Source organism: Helianthus annuus, chromosome 9 (assembly GCF_002127325.2).
Source record: "Helianthus annuus cultivar XRQ/B chromosome 9, HanXRQr2.0-SUNRISE, whole genome shotgun sequence".
NCBI classification, from domain to species: domain Eukaryota; kingdom Viridiplantae; phylum Streptophyta; class Magnoliopsida; order Asterales; family Asteraceae; genus Helianthus; species Helianthus annuus.
Genome location: NC_035441.2, coordinates 155,115,933 through 155,123,821, shown reverse-complemented (window position 1 = coordinate 155,123,821; position 7,889 = coordinate 155,115,933). Strand labels below are relative to the sequence as shown.

General features: G+C 33.8%; 2 protein-coding genes across 2 annotated transcripts; both read left to right on the top strand.

The window, feature by feature from the left end:
• Nucleotides 1-333: 333 nt before the first annotated feature.
• On the top strand, nucleotides 334-5,509 carry LOC110879187 (agamous-like MADS-box protein MADS2). The gene is made up of 8 exons (XM_022127608.2): nucleotides 334-794; nucleotides 1,720-1,798; nucleotides 2,015-2,079; nucleotides 2,155-2,254; nucleotides 4,020-4,061; nucleotides 4,160-4,201; nucleotides 4,277-4,428; nucleotides 5,241-5,509. Exons 1-8 carry the CDS (start codon nucleotides 610-612, stop codon nucleotides 5,323-5,325), a joined length of 750 nt encoding a protein of 249 aa, XP_021983300.1. The 5' UTR covers nucleotides 334-609; the 3' UTR covers nucleotides 5,326-5,509.
• Nucleotides 5,510-6,706: 1,197 nt separating this feature from the next.
• Nucleotides 6,707-7,609, top strand: LOC110876591. The gene has a single exon (XM_022124759.1). The coding sequence runs from the start codon at nucleotides 6,707-6,709 to the stop codon at nucleotides 7,607-7,609; it is 903 nt and encodes a 300-aa protein (XP_021980451.1).
• The last annotated feature ends 280 nt before the right edge of the window (nucleotides 7,610-7,889 follow it).

Here is a 7,889-nt window from a genome sequence, read left to right as displayed (position 1 = left end):
TTATAAACATTTTAAGTTGCTAACTATATTATATTTAACAAAAAATCTGTACGGACGAAACAAACTAAAAGACTAAAATATTAACAAAACCCTATGATCTCAACCTCTCATGAACCGACACGTGTGATACCTTATTAAGGTTGGTGACATACGTTGATGTTAAAAACTAATAATTCACATTGACTGCACGAACTCACCCTCACGCGCTCACCTTATTAGATACTCACATAACCTTGAGTAACACGCGCTTAACTGCGAGTGGGCATCCTCCCCATGACTTGATGCTTGCTTGTGTTCCTCAAATAGGTTAAAAAGCATGAAGCTTTGAAGATGGAAACAACACCAACCCTAAAAATCATATCTGGGTATGAGTTTTGCAAGAAAATAAATCTTGAAAACCCTAAAAAAGAGAGTATCCTAGATTAAAACAAAACCCATCTTTGTTTGTGTGTGTTTTGGGTGAAAAAGTTTCAAGAGTTCTTGTGTGATCTACTTGTTGCAACTTTATTTATAAATAATATTTTTTTTTTGTTTTGGAAAAAAGCTATTTAATTATCCATTAATTTGGTTCATCTGGGGTTTAGTATTTTGTTAAAATTGTGAAGAATTATGGGGAGGGGAAGGGTTGAACTGAAGAGGATTGAGAATAAGATAAACAGGCAGGTGACTTTTGCTAAAAGAAGAAATGGGCTTCTGAAGAAAGCTTATGAACTCTCTGTGTTGTGTGATGCTGAGGTGGCTTTGATCATCTTCTCTAACAGAGGAAAGCTTTATGAGTTCTGTAGTACCTCAAAGTATGCATCTTTACTTCTTTACTATGTGTTTTGTGTGTGTGTTGTAGATCTGAGATGTGTCATGTGTTGTTTGATGATTATGTGTTTAGATTGTTGTGGTTTAGTGTGATTTGCTAATTTTAATATAATTTTTTTTTTGTTAAGGTTGAAATTAGGTTTAGTGATGTGGGGATTAACTAGATCTTGTGTTTGTGAATTTAAAGAAGTAAGTTTAAGAAAGAAAGATTATTAATTGAAATGAAATAAAATTAACAAAGTGAGGATTACTGAAATATTTGGTCTTTATTGAGATAAAGATAAGTTTTTTAAGCAAGTTTTGTGCATCAAGACATATTATCTTCTTGTTTTTGGAACAAGAAAGTGAGGATTACTGAAATTTTTGGTTTTATTGACATAAAAGTAAGTTTTTTTAAGCAAGTTTTGTGGATCAAAAATTCAAAACATATTATCTTCTTGTTTTTGGAACACCAACATTTATAAGTTTTGATCTTGACATATCTTGAGGTTTTCTTCTGGTTCAAGTTTGTACTTTTTTGTTGAAAGGGTCAAAGTTACATTAAAAAGAAAGAAACTAACACTCGTGCAAACAAGAGATATAGAGCATGATCCATCAGGGTAAACTGTTGATCATTGTGTTTATTTGTTTTGCAAAATTAAAGCTTTATGGGCAATGGAGCTCTATGTACAGTAATATCATAGCTGGTGAAAGAAATATTTGTTTATTGTTCTTTGGAAGTTGGAACCCTAACATTCAGGACACTTTTGGATGACAGATTGATTTTAATCGAAGATTATATTTGTACTTTCTTATTTCAAATGTAGCATGCTTTTTGGATTCAGAAATCAGTCATATATTCATTGATCACTGTTTTATCTATTGTTGAACTTTTAATTTGTTTTGATTGTTACTTATGTCATGTCTCAGCATGCTCAAGATGATCGAAAGGTATCAGAATTGCACCTATAGTTCAATGGAAGTCAACCGATCCACCAATGATGCCGAGGTATACTGTATAGAATAATTGGTATTGAATTTTTGATAAACTATTTATATAAGTATAGTAAAAAGAGATATAAATTAAACATAATTGAATCATATTTTGTAACTATGGTAATTATATAAAAATAATTGTATAATGTACCATTTTGATTAATATATCGTGTTGAGAGATTGATTATTTTATTGCATTCTTAACCGGTTTACTCTCTTGATCGTGTAGCAAAACAGCTACAAGGAATACATGAAACTGAAAGCTAAATATGAGTCTCTACAACAATATCAAAGGTAAATAGTGTGTGCAAAAAAGATATTGAAAATGTTAAATAGATTGGTATGTGTTGAAACTTGGATGTATTACAGGCAACTTTTCGGGGAAGATCTAGGCCCGTTGAATCTAAAAGAACTAGAGCAACTTGAGCGCCAACTTGACTCCACTTTGAGGCAAATCCGGTCCATAAGGGTATTTTTATGGTGTCTTTCTAATGAATTTTAATAGAGTGGTAGTGTGAGATTAGAGGGGGCGGTGTGGGGATAATTAAGTATCCCCTTAGTTTAGAACCCATATTAAAGCCCTTCTAATTTGGGATTTAACTTTGTTTAATTTTCAGGCTTTTATTACAAGGAGAACAAAAAATAAGTATGTCTAGACGGGTCTTCTTTTCACTAAAACTCACTTGAACTCTAATATGTGAGATTAGGGGTATTCAGAATTCGTTTCGATTTCGAAATTCAATTATTAAGAATTCATTTCGATTATCATGAATTCGTATTCTAATTCGATTCATTTCGAGTCTAGTAAATCGAGTACGAATTTATAATTTCAAATTCGATTCGAAATTCAAATTAAAATTATACATATTTATTTATTATTTTTATATATAATATATATAACTTTTATTGGGCTATAGTAAAAATTAATCTCTAAAATTATTCTAAGGTAACACTTGGTATGAATGAAGTGAAGGCGGAATGAAATGGATCATTGTGATGGAATGAGAAAAACCATGTTTGGTTGCTATTGGTAATAGAATGGAGCATTCCACAAGAAATGTAACATCTTTCAAATATAAGAATTTTCATTCCTTAGTAAGGCGGTGATTTTTTATTCCTTCAAAGAATGGAAAGAAACATCTTAGTATTATTATAATATTATTATATTATATTAATATTAATATTAATATTATTATTATTAATTTTTACCATTATTATTATTATTATTATTATTATTATTATTATTATTATTATTATTATTATTATTATTATTATTATTATTGAGCCAATTATATTTTTGTCGCTTTTAATAATTTGTGTTTCATTACTTCATCTTTTTTTTTGTATCAAACTGTATAAAGTAATGATTCATTCTATTTACATATGGGTAATCAAACATCACAGTGGAATGGAATGATCCATTTCATTCCGTTGTCCATTCCATTACTTTGTTCATTCCATTCTCTCGTTCATTGCATCACCTTATACCAACCAGACCCTAAGGATTAAAATAGCCCATTATCAATCCCATTACAAAGCCCATAACTTAAACGAATTTATTACATATTTTAGCTGAATTTAAATCAAAACGAATTTATTTGAATTCGATTCGAATTTGAATTTTTAATCGAGTTAGAATCGAATTCGAATTGAGATTTTAATTCAAATACGAATTCGAATAGAATTGGCTGGTTCTTAATCAAATTCGAATCGAATACGAATTCAAGCAAAAAAATAATTATTCAAAAAATTCAATTCAGTAGGTTGAAAATTCAACATTCGATTCAATTAACACCCCTATATGAGATTGCGTGTCTTTTATAAGGCTTTACAAGGAGAACAAAGAATCTGTATACCTGGAGTAGTCTTCTTTCCACTGAAACTCTAATATGTGATTGTGTGTTTTTTTATAAATCATATACCAAAAAAATGTGTCACATATTTCCACGTGTTAGGATCCTCAATAAAAATAATATTTTTTCTTACAAAAAGTGTACAATTTCAAAATCCGCTTTAGGCCTTTGAAAAGGTTAACGAGCCGGCCCTGATTATACATTATGTCAATAAACTATAAATCTGATTAATTTTAATTAAGCAGTCAAAACTTAGATAAATGATTGAAAGCTCCTATGTGTCTTAATTCAGATCTTATTTAATTTAACCCATAATTAATTAATTGGTTAATTGTTTTTTATATTCATCTACATATGTACAATCTTTTGCCTAATATACAGACTCAATCAATGCTGGATCGGCTTTCTGATCTTCAAGTTAAGGTATGATCATAGTTCTATATTTAAGCTGATTCGAATCGTAAAACTCTTTAATTGCATAACTTATGACAAATGAAATAATTAATCCTTGAAACTTGCAGGAACGAATGTGGCTCGAAGCGAACAAAACTTTGCAGAACAAAGTAAGAACATCCACTTTTTATGACATCTAATACAAACTAATGAAAGAATATTGAATAAAATTGGTGTTGTTGCAGCTAGAAGAATATTATGCAGAAAACCAAGCAGGACCATCATGGGCAGGAGGTGAAAATGGTAACTCATTTGGCCAACACCATCAGAACCAAGAACAACATCCTCAACATGACCAAGGCTTCTTCCAGCCTCTCAACTCGAATTTGCAAATTGGGTAATCCTTGAGACTAATATTACTACTTTATATACATGTTTTTGTGTGTGTATATATATATATATCCGTTTATATAACGATCTTTTGTTCTTAAATAATGGGTATTTTAGAAAAGAAGTGTTGACAAAAGGTATTTTTTTTAGATGTTTTCATAAATGGGCATGTCGTAGTTGTTAAAGGCAACATCTTCATTTAAAAAGCATGTCATGGAGACCACATTTAATAAGGAGATGCCTCACCGAGTAATTTATGAAAACGCCTACCATTTATATGAAGACGTTTCGTTTAAAAAAATGGGTATTTTAGATAACAAGTGTTGACATGGTGTATTTTTAGATGTTTTATGAATGGACATGTCGGAGTTCTAGGAGGCATCTCCATTTAAAAAGCGTGTCACTGAGGGCACAACATTTTTTAATAAAGAGATGCCTCACCCGGTAACTTTGTTGTACCCATTTATGAAAATGCCTACTCATGACCCCCCCCCCCCCCCCACACACACACACACACAAGTAGTGTGGTTTTAAATCCTTTCAAAGTGCAAAGTTATGTGATATTAAGGTGTAAAAAGTTGTTAAAATTTTGTTTTTATGAAAAATGATATCGATCTTTTAAGGTATTTATCGCCAATTGTTAGTTAATTTGACAAACATGTTTGGTTGATGTGTAGTTAGCTACATGTTCTAACTTTCTGGTAGTCTTGTTTGATGCTAAAATTACAATTTTCCCATCAGTTTATGAGAGAAGTGGTTTATCTGTTTTTTAAAAGGTGGAAGTTCTTGTTATTGATCTTTAGAATCCAAAATTTTCAGGTATAACACAATAAATTCAAGCCAGATAACAGCATCTACGAGTGGACAGAATGTTAATGGAATAGTCCCTGGATGGATGCTTTGACTTTGACTTTCTCATGGTCAATGAAGCTGCAAACCAGTCAACCCTCTCCTTTTTTGGTGATATATATCTACAATAAATATGATATTTAATAATTTTGGCTGAATTGTGGGAACATGTAAGAACCTACCTTTGAAACACAAAAAGAAACGATCCCTTTTTCAATTTACAAAGTTTTAAAGTTGTTTTTGGTGTGCACATTTTAGCATTCTCTTTAAAAGTCAAGACTTCTTCATTATCTTTCTTTTTTCTTTATGGATTTGCTCTTTCTAAGTTGCATATTTATATATATGGATTTGCTCTTTTGAAGTTGCATATTTATGGATTTGACATTTCGTGTTTTTTTTTTTTTTTTTTTTTTTTTTTTTTTTTTTTATGCATTGTGTGTTTGAATCTCTTCAAATTAATGTTTATGCCTCTAATATATAACTACATTTTAGATTGGAATAGGATTACGTTTATGCTTTGTATTTTGGAATCTCTTCAAGATTTTGTGGTATGCTTGTTGGCGGTGGTGATGTAATGTTGCCCACGTCTTCCTGTCATTGTCCTAGCACAATGGAACTGTCCTAGCACAATGGAACATGGTTTGTTTTTACAATATAAGGTTAAAATATGATTATAGGAAGTAGGTTATTTTTTATTAAAATATATTACAAAATAAATAATAAATAATAACGAGACTCTCGTTATTTGTAGGAAGTTTGACTAGTATAATACCGGTTACAAAAACTAAATAAACGAATATAAAATACAACTAAATTGTATCAATCTTGATTCAAAGCCAATGTTTTTGAAAACTTCAACCGTACCTTCCAGATCGAAACTCCGCTGCAAGACAAGCAAAATTGTTAACAGTTTTAGTTGAGGATCGTGTTTGACACGGTACCCAGGCCATCGTGGTCCTGGGATTTCTTGAAGCATCAAAATAAGATACTTCCCGTAAGCACATGTCCCCTTTTGTTTCAAGGACTGGTGATATCACTACTTTATGTTTTGCTTTCCAAATTTGTTTAGGCTTTTCTAATTTCTTAGGTGCCTTTGGCAAAACAGTTTGCTTTTCAACCTTATTGATTTTCAAAACTTGTTTAGATTTCAAAGCTTGTTTTCTTTTAGCTTTCGCAGCATTCCAATCTCCATCAGATGGTTTTAACAGAATATAGATAAATATGGAATGTAAATATGTTTATGAGATTGTGTATATCTCTTGATTAGAATAGGAGATATGATCTGATGTATATATATTATTGAGAGATGAATGAAGGAGGCAAAGTTTGCAATTCTAATATGGTATCAAACCATTAAACCCTAACCGATCCTCCTCTCATCGGCCCTCTCCCTCCTGCGCAACTTCTGCTCGTCTCCCTCCTTCATCATTCACGTCATGTCTTCTCCTATTCATCCTATGGTCACTGTCACAAATATCAAAGCCCTAATCCCCATTACCCTCGACATTGAAAACGACCATTATACAGCTTGGTCGGAATTATCTAAAATCCATTGCATCTCTTATGACGTCTATGATCATCTTCAGCCGAAGAAATCCACTGAGACGACTTCTTCCTCCGATAAAGATCAAGCCAAAGACAAGACTACCTCTTCTCCGTCGTGGGAACGACTTGATTCCATTGTATTACAATGGATTTACGGGATGATTTCCACTGAGCTCCTGCATACTATTTTGAAGCCTAACACCAACGCATATGCTGCTTGGACGGCGTTGGCAAATATTTTTCATGATAATAAGGCCACGCGTACCATCGACCTTAATAACAAGTTCGCCAACACTCGTCTTGAACAATTTCCCTCCATGACGGCTTACTGCCAGGCGCTCAAGGTGATCTATGACCAACTCACTAATGTTGGTTCTCCTATCACTGAAGAACAGTTAGTCTTGCAGCTCCTCATGGGGCTTACGAAACCATACGAGAGCACGACTACTATTATTCAACAAACCAGTCCTTTACCGGACTTTTATGAGACCCGGTCGAGACTATGCATGGCTGAAACACGCAAAGCAAATCAGGTCCGCCACGTGGCTCAGGCCACTGGTACTGCCCTCGTGGCATCTTCAGACTCCCGTGCTCCGCCATCGTCCGACAACCATGACTATCGGTCTACTTCGGGACGATATGATGCTCGCTCAGATTCGAATCGTGATCAAACCATGTGTGGAAGAGGCCGAGGTCGTGACCGTGGACGTGGACGTGGACGTGGTGGCTCAGCGGGTCGGGGACGCGGCAACACCTCACAACAGCCCACGGTTCAGCCTGGGTACCCGTCGTAGCCCTTTGGTTTCAACACTTGGTCCGGCCCAACTCCCACCTATCCTTGGGCTCCCTGGTCCACTGTTCCACCATGCCCCTATCCCACTGTTCCTCAGCGAGCAACACCCAACAATGTCGGCATCCTAGGTCCGCGTCCAGCACAATCGTATGCGGCAAGCTATGCTCCGACTGAATTTGATCAGCCCGTCTACACTATGGACACAAGTGAGACTTCGAATATGACTCCCCTTCCTGACAATTTCTCCTCTTTTTTTAATGATGGAATTTTTAAAAATATTC

Excerpts from the sequence above, each read along its gene's own strand:
- LOC110879187 (XM_022127608.2), top strand. The coding sequence starts at position 610 with ATGGGGAGGGGAAGGGTTGAACTGAAGAGGATTGAGAATAAGATAAAC. Across the intron at positions 795-1,719 it reads GAGTTCTGTAGTACCTCAAA|CATGCTCAAGATGATCGAAA; the intron begins GTATGCATCTTT and ends GTCATGTCTCAG. Across the intron at positions 2,080-2,154 it reads TCTCTACAACAATATCAAAG|GCAACTTTTCGGGGAAGATC; the intron begins GTAAATAGTGTG and ends GATGTATTACAG.
- LOC110876591 (XM_022124759.1), top strand. The coding sequence starts at position 6,707 with ATGTCTTCTCCTATTCATCCTATGGTCACTGTCACAAATATCAAAGCC.